Genomic DNA, 16,939 nt, shown 5'->3' with positions numbered 1-16,939 from the left:
GCATGAGGGGCAGGTACAACTAAGGTTGGTAACCAAGTCTACATCTTCTTTAACTTACTAAAAAAACATTATGTGAAAATGACATAATGCCATGATGGGCAGTGGAAGTCAATAGCTGGGGGCCCATCCAGATCATGGCATATGGAAGATTGCAACCTGTAATGAAAGAGGAGTAAATGGTGAAGAGTATGAATTAATGAATGAACTGGAAAAAATAGTTTGAATGATGATAGTTTGATTCTGTGGAATAAAATTCATGAATACATTCAGGGAAGTGAAAGAAAGGTTTTAATTATGAATGAATGCACTAAAATATCAAAAAGGATGAACTGGGATTGTCTAGGTTATTGTGAATCCCTATGAAAGTAGGAATCCATAGGTTGGTGATAGCTGCATGTTACACTCCAGTGAATGGTGATAATGGAAGAATCAGGGATGAGTTCTGGGAAAAACTGAAACATTCTGAATGAATAAGAATGACATGAGAGATTACAGAAAAAGTTATTGGACCATCTGGAGATCCAAGAATGAATGAAAATAGTTATTATTTGATAAATATTTGCTTAGAGAAATGTCTGTTTCAAACACATGAATTAAGCATAAGTCTATTTATGTATATAAAAAATGAATTGAAAAGCATAGCTGATTTTATTTTTATAATGAAAGATTGAACAAATTAGTCAAGAATACAAGAGTGCTATGAGGTTCTCAATATGGGACAGATCATTACTTGGTAGTGTCCCATGATCCAAGTATTTGACTCTTGGGGAAAAAAATGACATGCAAGAAAAGGACAGATGTGAAAGAAACTAGAGTGCATGTAGAATGACTGTAAGAAGAGAAATGGCAACTGCTATATGCAAAAGTTTTAGAATACAGATGATTTTCCCAACAGAATGAGTAGAAAGTAGAAATAAGGAAAGAGGATGTAGAAACTGTTTGGAACACAATGAAAAGAATTATATTACAGAGTGCCACTGAAGTGTGTGGAGTTATGTTAATAGGAAGTATGAAAAAGGATGTTAAGTGGAATAATGAGTTGAAAGAAGTTGTCAAATGAGGAAAAACACACAAGAGAATGATTGCTGAAAAATGATGAAAGGACCGTGAAGCAAGAGAAAAAGTTGCAAAGAATGTGCTCAGAAATCAAGGAATTGTTAAGATCAAAAGAGACAAAGATAATACATAGTGATTTAAATAGAAATAAAAATATTTTGGAAGTGGATGAAAAGAGCTAAACAAGAAGCCTCCAGCAAAATGAATGGAATTTAAAATAAATGGGATGGGATGATTTGGGATGAAACTGAGCTAAAGGAATGCTGGGAGGAATATGTATGGGAACAATAATAATATGGCAAAGAGCAAAGTTGAAACAAATTCCATAAATGTTCACGTCCATGAAAAATACTGATGTAAAGGAAATTATAAATCCTGAGAGAAAGTTGCAAAATGGCAAGGCTGTAGGTGTAGACAGTTAAACTGAAGAAGTGCTAAATATGGATGTGGTCTGCTTATGCAGTGGCCTAGTGACTTGCTTAATGCTCATGTGTGAAGACTGCATATGGGCCTGATGACTGGAAAAAAACTGTCACTATTCCTCTGTTCAAAGGGAAACACTAAAAAAAGTGAATACCAATGCACCGGGTATTAATCTGTTAAGTGTGCCTGGGAAAGCGTTTGGCAGAATTAAAAAGATACAAGGGGTGACAATAAGTAAAATATGGGAAGTGGAATGCAGCTTTACCACAGGCAGGAAGTGAACAGATAGATTTTTGTTCTTTGGCAGATCACTGAGAAATTTACAACTGATCAAGCTCACAAAGTTGCCAGGTGCAGTCATTAGACTTGCCAGCTGCAATGAAAACATATTGTTCCCTGAAATCATTAAAGTTTTGAGAGCCTACTATTGATCAATGCTTGGTTCTGCACATGTTCTGATTATTCACATTCTGAAACCATCCAATCCAAATTCATCAGACCCTTATTGCAAGTCTTCTGTTCCACTTCAAGTGAGCTTCTTCAGTTGGAACTCAGATGCCCCTCTATAATGCCTCAAATGAGAATCTGTTGCCTGAAAAAACAGACCCTCTGGGGTGAATTATACACAGCTTACTTTGGCTGATTACTTCCATTCAGAAAAAGACCACTGCCAACTATTCATCCTCCAATGGCTTTTCTGCCTCATTCCTAATATCACTTGGAATAATTTACCTGTTTAAATAATTAAGCAGAGAGTCCTTGATCTAGACATATAGAACGACAGATCTAAAATTTCATTTTATTGACCAGAGACTCTTCCAAAGTTTTTATATTCCTCAATTATCTCAACAGAATTACTGTATTTCTACTGCACACAGAAGAGCGTTCATATTGGCAAGGTTCAATGCCTTACGTTCAACGCTGACGGAGGGGAGATATAATGACATCACTTACACAAAATATTTCTGCATCTGTTGCAACTCCTCAACTGAATCAGTAGGCCATGTTTTACTTCACTGGATCCTCTATTGTGTTTGATGTGCAGAGCTCCTAACCACACTTCTTACTCATTGTGTGTGCTGGTCCAAAACTAAAACTATTTGCTTTTTATTTATTTCCTTCCACTGAAATTTCCAGAGATGTAGTGATGTTTTGCTCATTTGCACTTAGCAATAGTAGGCCTTGGGTTTTATTATTATGCTGGTTAAGCACTGATTTTCCAAACATGTACTTAAGTTCTATACTATTTTATTCTATTTGTACATAGAGCTCTTAGTGTATTATCACTAATCTTCTGTAACTTGCTACCTTTTATGCAGTGTACAGAAATCCATATTTTGATCTCTGGATGTAAATTAATAAAGTTAAGTTAATGTATGACTGTGAGAAATTTAGGTTATTACATGTTTGTTGATTTAGAGATAGCGTGTGCTAAGTGAATGGGCTTGTATTACAGAACTTCTGCATAAATATGGAGTTGAGAGCAGGTTGCAATAAATGCAATAAAACCAGTACATAGAAGTAAAGTGTGTACAAAAATACATGGAACACTTTGTGAATGGTTCAACATTGAGCAGGGAGTAACACAAGGATATGTGATGTCCCCTTGATTCTTTAATATATTTATGGATAAATATATAATGTATGCCTTTGGTGACATTAGAAGTGTGGTTAGAAAGGTGAATAAACATGTCTACAGATGATTTGAACAAAGGTTTGATAAACTGTATGATTTAACAAGAAGTATGACCTGGAAAATTAACATATCAAATTAGTTGCACTTGCAGTAAAAATGGAATGAATGACTGCAAGTTATACATAAATGATGAAAAACTCAAGTAAATACCTTGGTAGCATGTTTTATTATCTTTAAAGATGGGGAAATGGATGGTGAAATTTTAAAACATTCAAATGCTGGTCAAAAAGTAGTGGGTGGTTTGTGGCATGTTGCAAAGAAAGTATTTGTCAAAAGAAGAGAAAATGGCTATGCATAAGAGCATGTTTCTCCCTATTTTGCTATGTAAGTAAGAATTGGGTATGTCAGCAGAAGCATAAAAGCAAGTTGAATTCAACTGGAATGGCTTACTTAAGAAGTGTGTATTGTAAAAAAAGAAAAGATAGAGTCAAGAATTAATGGGTAATACACGAATGTGGACTGAATACAAAAGTAAATAACCACAATGAAAGAAGCATGTTGAGGTGGCTTGTTTATATAGAGAGAATGAATGAGCACTGAATCAGTGATTCACACACATACCACATAGGAGGAGTGAAATGACTTGAAAGGAAAGGGAAAACTGAGAAAGTCATGGCTGGATGAAATAGATGTGATCCTCAAGAAAAGAGAGATGAGAAATTTACAGAATGGATGGCAAGGTATGAATTGATGGATGGATGTGGTGGAAGCAAGGATAATGTGTATGCCTTTAATTTCTTTGGGTTATTTTTTAAAATTTCTTTTCTGCACTCTGCAGGAAATTAAATACCCTGAAAGGGAATAATCTGATGGGTATGTGAGTATGTATGTATGCAATCAGTCAATTTTATTTATTTATTTGAATTTTTTAGCTGCCCAGCTCCAATGGACTCAATAGCAAACCTACATTATCAGATACAAAAAATTATATGTATGTATATTCTAATCTCCTTCTTCATAAAACTTCAGCCAGATGCTTTTGTAATCACATAGCAGAATTCATCCTATGGCTAAGTTCAGACCAAGTTAAGCTGTACATTTCAGGTGAGCAAAACTATTGCTATGTTCACATAACATTCTATGCTTAAACAAATAAACCATATTACGGATGAATATGATTGTTTTGTGTGCTGTGTGAACAGAGCCTATCTGCGTCCCTCTAACCAGCAAAAAGCGTGGACATTTTCTTCCAGTGATCATTTAAGAATATAATCATAAATTTACAACTCTGACAAATGACTAGTAAGTGCTATACAAAATAAAGGCCTTGCCTACATGATTAAAAATTTCACATTCCTGAGGATGGATGTTCCGTTTGACTCCTACCCACTCCTCTTTCCACATCTCTGTCTTGTTATAGTAGAGTGTAAATTCTTCAAATATAAACAGCATCCCTTTTATGTGGAATCAACGTATTATACATAAAATCAACAATAAAATAGCTAGAAAAAATCCTACTCTAACTGAACCATGCTATATCTATCTCAGTTCTGCAACATTTGATCGACTCCATTTTAGCACTTTCTGTAGCACATTCTTATCTTTCATACACTGTTACAGAAACCAAACATCAAGCAATTATGGAACGAGTCCTCTCCAGCCACTACAGTTAAGCTTTGCAAACACACACAACAGAATAAAATAAAAATCACATTCACCATGGTTTTCTCTGGTTGCTGGCCCTCTCTGATTTTCTTCAGAACTGCTGCTGAAGATCCACCTACAAGGAAAAGAAAAGAAAGACTAGGTAGATACTGGATTAGCAAGATGCAATCAGAAGCAAAAGCAAATCCCGCTTTAAATGCTCTTCTACAATACCATGATTTAAAGCGTTAAATGGTAAGAATACCTACAGCTCTATCATGCAATACTGCACCCAGAATGAAATAGTAAAACTGTCCAAGAAAGCAGGAGAGAGTAAATTGTTAAACTCCTCCCTCTTTGTAGCTACAAAGGTGAAAGAACAAAGTACATGAATCTACCACTGCTCCTAAAGCATGCTTCAACAACTGGCTGTAGTAAGAGAAATACAAAAAGGAATAGTTGCTAAGCAGGAAATTTAGCAGAACAAAGATTTGGCTTCTGATTTAATCTCCTGCTCATTACCTTAAATCAATTATTTACAGGTGGAATGAGAGTGTGCATCTAGGGTATCTGTGAGAATCTAACTGTGGGTACATATATGTTCATATTTATTTTACAATTTTTGTATATTTCCTCAATTATAAGACTCTGGACAATGTACATGTATTATTGTGTGCATGAATGAGGGTCTAATCAGAGTGGATACTTTTGTGCTGCCCCAGGGTATGTGTGTTTTCACTCTCATATTGTCCCTGTTTTTGTGCATATGTCTGCATTGGGAAGCATAGAGCAGGCTGCATACGCTCCACTCTGGGTCATGTGACCAGGAGAGAGGAGGAAGGGGGAGGGGCTTAGAATGGAGTACTTTGCAGCATTCCAAGCTACCTAATTGCCCCTCCCATGGGATACATTTGAGGATGTATTTTTCTACAGTGCTTTTCTCCTCAGCCTCTGGATGGATCTGGCCCATTTTCAAACCTGATCTTTCATTTGCCAGCTTCTCCTGCCATACCAAATTTAGTCTTGTTCTCTTTTCTTCTTGAGAATTATCCTGCTGTTGGTCGATAGACAGGATTCCCAAGCCCTTTTACATAACTTCCTTCCAACCTTCTGCTGGGTTACAAAGAACAAACTAGGGGAAACAAATCACTTCTGGAATTGTTTCCAACCTTTTTTGCCAGCAGGGGCCATGGGAGGCATCTCTGTTTCTTTACAATGAAATAATACACTATGTTTATGTTTCTGCTTTCCCCTTGTGTTGAATTTGTATTGTGCTTATGAGTACAATGGGAAATACGGCGATGAGCTGCATATGTCTTTTTCTGGGTCATCTGACCAGGAAGGAAAGGGATTTAGAATGGAATATTCCAAGATGATATCTAATTGCCGATCCCATAGGGATAACTTTGGGGAATATTTTCAGGTTTTTCTTCCACAGCCCCTGCACTGCTCTGGCTCATTTTCTAATTCACATGTTCTTTTATCAGCTTCTCCTCCACCACCAAATTTGGTCCCATTTTACTAAGATGGAAAGAATAAATATGGGGTGAAATAAATATTTAATGGAAGTTCTATTAGACCAATTGGCTGTATGGATTCTCCATTTTTTGCATCTACATCTTTATAATTACTAAATAGCAAACAGTGAGGAAGAACATCTCATTGAACATTAGATGGTGTAGAGGAGCATGAAGATTGATGAAGAAATGCAAAAACCATTAAGAGAAAGTAAAACACAAATTGGTCCTGGGAAGGGAGTAGGTGTAAGAAAGAAATTCAGAATAACTCATCTTGACTGTTTGGTATAAGAGGGGGCAGAGGGACAAGATTCTGTTATTATAGCCTAAAACAGTAAAGTAGCATTCCAAAAATCCTTGTTCAGTCTGTTTCTTAATCTAGCCTTCCTTAAGGACTGACAAATTGTTAACAGAATGTTGCAATAGATGGAACACAGGTCTGATTCAGTGGGGATCCCAGTATTTTAAGGAAAGAGGGGAAGAAATGCATACTCCTTTGTCATGGATTTTGTTAATTCTAAATGGTCTGCTATTTTAGTTATTGAAAATAAATTTCTATACAAGAATATAGAATAGCGCTTGTTTCAATCCTTAGAGATGACTGACACACATGCTGTAAGCCTGATCTACTTCACCATAACTCTGATCCATATTAAATCTATAAATACTGTAGAGACACCTATGGATCATACATTGTGGACTGAATTCTCATGTAATTGCACAGGAAAGAGAAAGCTTTTTAAATTGTCCAATGAGCATGTCAATAACCTGTGCTATGTTGATGACTCTACTAATACCTGAACATCACAAAATGAGAGCCAGTTTGGTGTAGTGGTTAAAGTACTGGCCTAAAAACCAGGAGACTGTGAGTTGTAGGCCTCCCTTAGGCATGAAAGTCAGCTGGGTGACTTTGGGCCACTTACTCTCTCTCAGCCCAACCCACCTCACAGAGTTGTTGTTGTGGGGAAAACAGAAGGCAAGAGTATTAGGTATGTTCACCACCTTGAGTAATATATAAAAAAGGCAGGATAAAAATATCATCATCATCATCATCATCATCACCATCATCATCATCACCATCAAGCTCTAGTAAAAAAAGAAGGGAACATCGTGAAAAAATGGGATCATTAAATAGAAAGAAAAGGTAAGCTAATGACAACAGGTTCAGCAACCAGACTTAAAACTGACAATGAAGACGCTGAGGTGGTGGATAGCTTCTGCCTTTTAGGACTGACTATCAACAGTAAAGGAACCAACAGTCCAAAAACACACCGCAAACTAGGATTCGGTAGAGCAGCAAGAAAGCCGTTGGATAAGGTATTCAGATGCTGTGATGTGCCTTTCTCTACTAAGACCAGAAATGCACAGGCAATGGTTTTCCCTGGGACACTTTATGGCACCAAAAACTGGATTTTGAAGAAGCAGGATAGAAAGAGGATTGAAGTTTCTGAATTTTGGTGCTGGAGAACATTCCTGTGAATATCATGGATAGTGAAGAAAGCAAACAAATGGATTAAAAAAAAAATCAATTCTGAGTTCTCACTTGAGGCACAAATGACGAGACTCAAATTACAGGTAGTCCAGTGGAGTTGGCAGGGTGGCAGTGCAGGCAGCAGTTCTCTGGGTGAAGGTGGTGGTTCTTGGTGCTGCCTCCGAAGCTGCCACCTTCACCCAGTGAGCCACCACCCACACTGCCGCACTGCTTCTTCCACTGGCTCCATCCTGCTGCCTCTTCCCCGGCCAGGCCCGGCAAGCTCCCTTCTGCAGACTAGGCTTCGCTGCCTTGCCATGCTCGCCACACACAACCTGGGGCTGTGCCCTCACCCAGCTCCTGGATCCCAGGCCAGCAGTGGGAAAAAGATGGCAAAAGCCAACCGGGGGTGGCAGGGATAGGCAGACGGAGTGCAGGGTGGCTAAAAGGACAGAGATGGGAGGAGAGGTGGGCAGAGTTGAAGCACATGCTGAAGTTGTCAATGTGGGCCAGTTGCAAGTTCCCTTCAGCAGATGAGGCTCTGCTGCCCTGCCGTGCACATCCCAGGGCTGGGCTCTCATCCAGCACATGGATCCTGGGCCAGCAGTGGGAGGAAGAAAATGGCAAAGGTCAGCTGGGGCAGCAGGGGTAACCAATAGCAGAGTGGATGACAGCTAAAAGAGCAGAGATGCAGGGGGAGATAGGCGGGTGAGGGGAGCTGAAGCAGAGTTGAGTGCGGCAGGGCGACGGAGCCTTGTTTGCCGAAGGGAGCTTGCTGGGCCCGGCTGGGAAGAAGGCAGCAGGATGGAGCCAGCAGTTCATGCAGGGCAGGAGAAGCATGACATCCTTGCCTAATGATGGCATGGTCCTTGCCTAACAATCAGAACCGGGATTACTGAAACTGTTGTCACTAAGTGATGAAGTCACATGATGTTTCACCTAACAACTGCTTTGCTTAGCGACAGAAATTCCTGTCCCAATTAGAGTCGTTAAGCAAGGACTGCCTGTATCATATTTTGGATACATTATGATAATCTCTAGAAAAGTCTATAATTCTGGAAAAGGGAGGAAAGAGAAGAATAAGACTACCAGCAGAAGGGGGATGGGCTTGATTTATAGCAGCGATGGGAACATCACTGGAAGACCTGAAGGGCTGCGTTGGAGACAGATAATCCTGAAGGATGTTTATCTATATGGTCACTAAGAGTTGATACTGACTAGATGTACATAATCAGTCAATGAAAAATATGATGTTACTGATGTTGTTCTGGCCACTGGCTGAAATTAGCTAATTAGCAATTCAAGTTATACATCTATCAGGCAAGGTTGTAGTCATAAAATACAGCCGAAATTCAAAAGGAATAAGTTCTCATCAGTAGCCAAAATCCAAGGGAAGATAATGTTCATATGGTCAGGCAAGGGTCAAAATTTTCAAGAAGACTACACACCTAGGAGCTAGAGTCAACTTTGTTGCACACAAGATTGGCCATAACAAAGCAGGGTTCCAGTGTGATGTTGCAAAGACAAAACTATTTAAAAACAAGAAGCTCCCAATGTTAACCTGATACTGATGAGCCCCAGCTTCAGAACAGATCTGCCTGTGCTAGCTGTTTATCAGTGTACCCATCAATCCCTCCACTTCCCTGCTCTCTGGGCTTTCCACACCTGCCTGGCATTACCACTGACTATGTGAACTAGACTCTGGGTTGAAGTTGAGACAGGAGCAGTAGGGCCTGATGCTGCTTCTCCTTATTGCTTGGTCTGAACTTTCTTGTCTGGCTTCCTAAGCACTTCATTGTGGTCCTCTGTTCCACCTGAGGGTGACAGGAAGGACCATGCTATCTTTTCATTTGCCACAACTCCTGCAGCTGCAAATGAGCCGACTTGGCTGCAAAACGTGAATGGAAATTAGAAATCAGCTTAGGAGCACAGACATCTACTACACCTCCCAGGATTTCTTCTCCAGCCCACAGCCTATTTAGTTTACAACATACTTTAGCTTCTGTAAGCCCTACAAGATAGACCGGATCAAGAAATGAATTCCACAGGAAGTCTATAACTATAGTTTATCGAGATAGGCTATAGTAACAGAATCTTGTAAGTCTGTTTGTCTTAGTTCTTTCTCCAGAGAAACTAAGCAAGGCTTACTTGCTGAACAATCCTATAATATCTACTTAGAATTAAATCTCTTTTAATTCAGTAGGCGTTATTACTAGGTAAGTGGGTTTAGGACTACAGCCCAGAATCCTCTGAGCAGAAAACTGGCTTATGCTTATTTAAAAACAGGGACATCCTACACTTCTACCTTGACCACAGTTTAAGCACTCAGTAATTGGACTAATCATTCAATAAACTGGATCACTCCAGAAGCAGCCACCATGGAGCCCCTGAAATGGGCAGTGGTACGTGTTAGTGAACACTGCTAGATCTGGCAATTGGCTGTGCTAGCAGATAAGCTAAGCTATATGCAAATATTGATTAATCAATTCATTCAACTGCACTGCAATCTTACATCCACTCCTCTGAACATAAGCCACATAGAACTCTATAGAATTTCATGCTTTCAGCTGCTGTCGGCCTTAATATAAAAATGTAACTAGCTAAGTGAAGCCTTAAGCATAAATGCTGACAATTACTGTAGATATAACTGAAAAGTATCTCTATTTCTGTATTTATGTGAAATAAAAGAAAAAAGTTCCTCATCTTATCAAACAGGAGTAAGAAAAATGGTGTTTTTTGCTGAAAGTTCCTTTTGTACACAATTATTGCTAGAAAGTTTTTTTTCCTTTCAGCATTGGCCATCTTATACGCTGGTCCTCTGTTGCTCCCCAACCTACCCCGACTGCACTTTTGCCTCTTGCAGGAACCTCTTTTGGGGGTGGAGAGTCAATTAAATCTTTGCAATTCAACAATATCACAGATGTTTAAAAAGTTTTCTTCTACATTAAACATGTCAAGATCAAGACAGAAAAGGCATCTCTTTTTTCAAATACACATATATTTTAATATATCCTCCCACAAAGTACCTTCATTTCATAACCATTTTGTAAATCTGTACTTAATTTCACCTTAGATATCTAAAATGAGAAGCCAAGAACCAGAATTTATTAAGAAATTAACACTATAAAGAAAGATATGGGTGACCCCATTCCTGAAAATAGCTGCTATTCTTTCAGAGTTAAGGTAATTCTTTTAGGTTCATGTCTTGGTTCTTTCTTAACTATGAACAAGTACAATTTTCAAAGCTAAACTCCTTTTATACAGTTTTTATTTATTTTCTGTGCTTCCATTTTTGTGAACTCACACCTTCTTAATCTCTACTAATACACCACACTCAGCAGCTCTGATGTATCAAAAGCCCAGAATCTTGCCTCCCATAGTGATCAGTCAGATGCTTTTAAGAAGCAGTGCATGAAAGCAATAGCAACTTTCATCTAGCAAAAGACTGCCTTTGATTACTGTTTCATATAGCCATTATAGCTAATAGTAGACAGACCTTCTCTCCTTGAATTTGTCCAAGCAGCCAACCCGTGACAGTGAATACCAAAAACAGACTATGTACAGATTGTGCAAAATGTTATAAACACTAGACTACCCTAACCACCCAAAGGGCATCTAAACAGAATCCTCCACTTTTCATAAAGTATCCACAGTCCTTGCTATCTCCTAAGGCAGCAGTACTCCCTATCCCCCAGAAGTAATCAAGATAAGCAGTTCTGTATCTTCAGAAATGCTCTTTTTAGGTGTATTGAGAGGTAATTTGCCTCTGTGTTCCCAAAAAGGTCATATATGAAGACAGAACTCTATATATCACATAGAAGGAAGTGCAGAATTGTCCCAGCCCTGTCTTACCTAGTTCCTCCAAAAGGAGGAGGAGAGGAGGAGAAAGAGGAGGAGGTGGTCCTAGTCTTCTCTTTTACAAAAAGGCTCCTTTTATCACTGAAATGAAAACTGGGAATAATTCTTCACTGCTTCAATATTAGCAAAAGAGAACTGGATTACAACAATAGGGGACAGGGTATAGAGTGATAGTCTTCCTTTTCAGGAAAGGCTGCAGGGAACCCTTCCATATCATCTGGATGAATAAGCAAAACATTTTGAATTTGAGCTGGTTCAAATTCAATACACTCTAATTGGGTTTAGATCAGTTTTTGTGACATTCTTAAATGTCCTGAGCTCAAAACAGTCCAACTTCAACATCAAAACACCTATGGTGAACTGAAGCTGTTTCAAACCCACAACGCTTCAGAAATAACCCATTTTGACTATGAAAACATGTCCTTAGATTCAAACAGAGTTTATGAACTCAGAATATTTCAAATTCAAAATGTCTTGCAAATCCCTAATCTGGACTACTAAGGCTTTGCATGGGATCTTCTGCTTGCAATATGGTGCAAAATTCTCAAGATGCAACAACACAATTGTGTGAAAAAGAGGGCCAAGCAAAATCAGCAAAAGAAGTCAACAGTGCTTCCCACTTAAACTGAAGACTAAACACACACCAAATCTCCAGATCACAATCTTCATTCACACAACTCTGATCTCAAAAAACTGAGCAAATAGTTTCTAATGTACCACAGCATTTATCTTCATTAATTAAGATTAATTATGCTTCTCCAACTAATAAAAATAGGTGATAAAACTAGCTAAACTAATAACTTTTATGGAACATTTACAAGGTTGCTCAGTGGACAGTTATCACATACAGAGTCCTTTAGAAGAAAGCTAGGACCATGAACAATTGTTTCCTTGGAACGTTTTATCTGCTGTGCTGCATGTCACTGGTTTCTAACAAATTGGGTTTAATTTTTTTAACACTTTAACTGTAAGCTGCTTTAAGCAATTAATGTGAACCAAACAAATGTAAATATTTAAATAAAATAAAACATAGAAAAGAAATATTTAGGAGGTGGAAAGGATTTAAAGGAACTATAAGAAATTATTACTACAAGCACACAAAGGAAATTCCAGGGGAAACGTAAAAGCTAACGGATTCACTACAGAAGTACATGGCTTATCCTATAGTCCATACCAGGAGATATGTGTTAGGTGGCTAGTGATTGGAAATTGGACTACATTAATGAATATTCATAAAAAAAAACTTTCCCACAATGAGCACAAGAACTGGTCTTTTATCTACAAAGCATAAAATAAAAAATGATTTTAGAACTTTTTAAAATTCTAGAATATATAGTATAAGAACTCGGGATCACCCAAATTATTAACTTTGAAAGATAAAATTCTTAACAAAGTTATCGTAGACAATTAACTTAATGAAGCTTATACTAGATAACAATTTGTTCCTTTATACGGCTAGATATTGAAGGATATACATACTCATTTAAAAAACACATTTTAAAATTATTTTATAAAAAACAAAAACCACAAAAGACAAAAATCTAACACCAGAGAATCCCCATAACAAAAAAGATTTTAGGAAATCTTTTAATCTCATATCTCATCCCAAAGAGAAACAAGGAACAAGGAAATATTTGCGTAAGTAAAACTAATTCAGTAAACCAAAAAACCCCCACTTGTCTACAAGGAATGAATCCCAAATTAGGAAATAAAAAACAGATGAGTAAGAATGATAAACACAACAAGCAACCAACATACAAATAGGTTTAGAGAGAGGATTCTAGAGATAATCTGCAAGCAGGCTTCATTTTAAAATTAAGCATCAAGTTTTGCATGCAGCCATAGATCCTGTTCTGGAATCTGTTTTGAATTGGAATCAACCTATGACATATGAAAAACTCACTATTATAATGAAAAAGAAATCATCCTTCTGAGATTATGAAGTGATTTCCTGTCATCATTCATCTCTAAGCAACCAATCATATCCAAACCACCTCTCTCATATCTCACAGACTGCAAACATGTCCATTTTCTCCTGCTTTTAGGAATTAAAATATTCTGAATGAGCCAATATTAGCCTCCTTATTTAAAGATATAGTTCATTCCAAAAGATATTTAATATCAAAGTGAGCATGGGGCTACTTCACAATATATACCATACACTCTTCTTAAATACCTACCTGAAGGATTTAAGAAAGGAGGGTAATGGAGATGTTTTCTGAGTCCTCTCATTTTGGAAAATCAAGTCCCAGTCTACAATGCCCTCATCATATTTTAGAGCTCTTATGAAGCCATGGTTCAAAAATCACATCTGGGGAGAACCCATTATTCAGTGGAAGAATATATGCCTTCTATGTAGAAAATCCCAGATACAATACTGCTCTTTTTATGGTGTTAAGGTATCAATTCAATTCAAAGTGAAAAAGTTGGTTATAATATACAGATGGAACAATGAGAAAATATGCGGTTGAAAGGACTGAAATTTACATTATGTTATAATCTTAAAGAGAATTTTTATAAAATGATGTATCTGGTATATGTCACCAGAGAAATTGTATAGAATGTATACAGGCACTTCAAATTTATGTTGGAAATGTGAACAAGAAGGGACATTCTATCAAGTTTAGTGGACATGTAAAAAAGCCAGAAAATTCTGGATTCAAATACATATGCTGATTCAGAGGATTTTAAAGATTGATATACAATTGAAACCAGAGGTTTTCCTTTTGGGATTGATGGACAAACAGTTGGAAAAAAGTCATGGTACTCTGTTTCTGTACATGATAACTGCAGTGAAATTATTGTATGCACGAAGATGGAAAGATTGGCATTATCCACAATGGAGGAAAGGTTGGTGAAAATGATGGAACTTGCTGAGATGGCTAAATTGACTTCTTTGATAGAAGAAGACAATATCTACATTTATTGCTGACTGGAAACCCCTTATTGACTTTGTGCATGAAAGAAAAAATGAACTTATGATTAATGGTTTTGATGATTAGATAGAATATAGAAAAAAAGAGGCATGTTATAACCACAGAGTAAGAGGTAAACTTGTAACTGTACTTATAACTGCTGTAAAGAAAATTGGAAGCTATTACTTTGTATCTTTTTTCTTTCTTTTCTATTTTTCTTTTCTATTTTTCCTTTCTTGCACTTTTAACTTTCTCTTTGGTTTCTTTCCTCTTTTCTTTTTCTTACTTTATATTCACTTGTATTAGTTTTTATTTTCTCCTTAAAAATCTTTGATAAGATTTTATATATGTATGTATGTAAAAAAACAAAGTGAAAAAGATTCTTGCAATACAAACAAGAGGCTGTTTCCAACATCCTTCTTAAATAACTGTACAGATGTGTCTCCATGAAGACTAAATGTGCAAGTTTAATCTTTTCAGTATTTGCTCCTCAAAATTATCATACAATATCAGCTATTAAAAAATATCCAATTGGAGAAAACACATGCATGTACAATTTACACATTACATGCCTTTTTCCCAGTACAAACTCAGTTTAAAGCTCAGATTAACAGTCCTTGGTGCCTATCTCGATAGAAAAATAAAGCACTGAATACATGCACACACTTGACCACAGTCTGATTCTTACAAAAGAGCATAGAGGAAGAATATAAACTTTTTGGTGGAAACCATCATGTGGATTTACATTACTCCGTGCCCTATATGCAGGCATTCACTTTGTTATAGCACTATCAACTGGGGTAAGCATCACCAGTGGAAATTCCTTCCAAATGTAAGGAAAGATAATTTAATGGGAGGGAGGGGAATTGCTGAACTCTTCTGAAAATAACAGAATGAAATTTTATAGAGACAAATGAAAAGCTCATCACCTAGGAAAAAATAATCAAAAGTACAGGATGTAGAATTCTGAGAAACTGGAACAGATGCAAAGAAAATCAGCAAAGATTGTCCATCTTATGAGAAGAAACAGAGGGAACAGGCAAGTTTAACTTAGAGAAAAGATAACAGAAGATGACTATGATACTATTTTTCAAATATAAAAGGAATCAATGATACAGAAAAGGCCATGACTTGTTCTGCTGCAGCCCAGTGCACAGGACATGGAATAATGATCTTCAAGTACAGGAAGATAGATTCCATTTGAATCTAAAAAAAAAAAAAGTTCCTAAGGCAGGAGTAGCTTGCAACAAATTGCAAGCTAGTTGGTAAGCATTCTTTTGCAGAAGCTGGACAGTCTTCTATCAAGGATTTTTTAATTTGGAGTCCTACATTAGCAGGAAGGGAGGATAGCTGGCTTAAATGGCCACTGATTCTATGGCAAATTATTATACACAACCTAACAATCTTAAATACAGCAATTTTAGCCCTTTTTTAAAAGCACAAAGTCACACTGGATAAAATTGCCATTTTTCTGCTATGAAGCTGCACAGGAACGTGTTGCCCATCCTGGCTTACAATCATAGCATTGGAATCATTTAGTTTTGCCTGAATGTGAATATAAATAAAATTATTTAAAAGACACATCTTTATTTTTAAATAACATATACACATATCACAGCAGACACAGTCTTAGAAGAAGCATTCCCTCCTATATAATAAGAGTGGAGGAAAGCAGCCTCCACTTTTAATTTTGTTTTAATTTTTAAAGAAAAACACTGTCATATGCACTTCATATATGTATACTTTTTACATAAAGAATCTATACTTTTTACATAAAGAACCTATACTTTAAAAGCTAACATTTAAATGTGCTGTTTAATGAATTACGGCTTTCTTCTTAGACAAAATATGTTCAAGACAATATTGCGATTAAATAGTAAAATGTTGTAACACCTTGACAGAAAGATAAAATTTTAGTATAACAAATAAACCCAAGCCTGCCTTAATATGAGCAAAGCACATCAGTCCAACTTAGTACTGGCTTGCGATTTTGACTTTATGCAAATATGCTTGAACAATAGAAGGCATGGTTTCCCAAGGCTCCTCCCACTTGTTTTAAGAAATGGCACTAGAAATTGCAGGAGATGACAGGAAAAATAAAGGGAGACCTACTTAAAAAGATTCTACACATAGTCAAGAAATGAAGTTTCATTAAAGTGTGAGAACTAGGCCTAATCAAACCGGAGTTTTCCTGAGCATGTACAAAGCTCGCCTGACAACTCGTTAGAATGTTGGGGGTGTGGCCTGATATGCCCCCAATAGGGCGAGGTTAGTAGTGGCTCCTCCCCTCGGTTTTAAGACTGACAGCAATTAAGGAAAGGCGTCCGGCCTGGGCCTTCGCTTTCTTCCCCCAAAATGAAGCGAGGCCCGGAGACACCAAGGCCCCACCCACGAACCCCGTCGCCGCCACGCAAAATGA

General features: G+C 37.3%; 1 protein-coding gene across 2 annotated transcripts in view; it reads right to left on the bottom strand.

The window, feature by feature from the left end:
• MTMR4 (myotubularin related protein 4) overlaps positions 1 to 16,939 on the bottom strand; it is a 55,125-nt gene that overhangs the window by 37,993 nt on the left and 193 nt on the right. For both annotated transcript variants that reach the window (XM_088152475.1, XM_088152476.1), the window contains exon 2: positions 4,834 to 4,895. In XM_088152475.1, the coding sequence (XP_088008601.1) occupies positions 4,834 to 4,836 (3 nt within the window). In that variant the 5' untranslated portion in view covers positions 4,837 to 4,895. The remainder of the gene's footprint in view (positions 1 to 4,833; positions 4,896 to 16,939) is intronic.

This window comes from Python bivittatus, unplaced genomic scaffold, assembly GCF_059951505.1.
Source record: "Python bivittatus isolate LINGU-HERP-01145 unplaced genomic scaffold, Pbiv_v1 ctg000690_np1212, whole genome shotgun sequence".
Taxonomy (NCBI): domain Eukaryota; kingdom Metazoa; phylum Chordata; class Lepidosauria; order Squamata; family Pythonidae; genus Python; species Python bivittatus.
The sequence above is the reverse complement of the archived record's forward strand: the minus strand, read 5'-3'. Positions and strand labels throughout refer to the sequence as shown.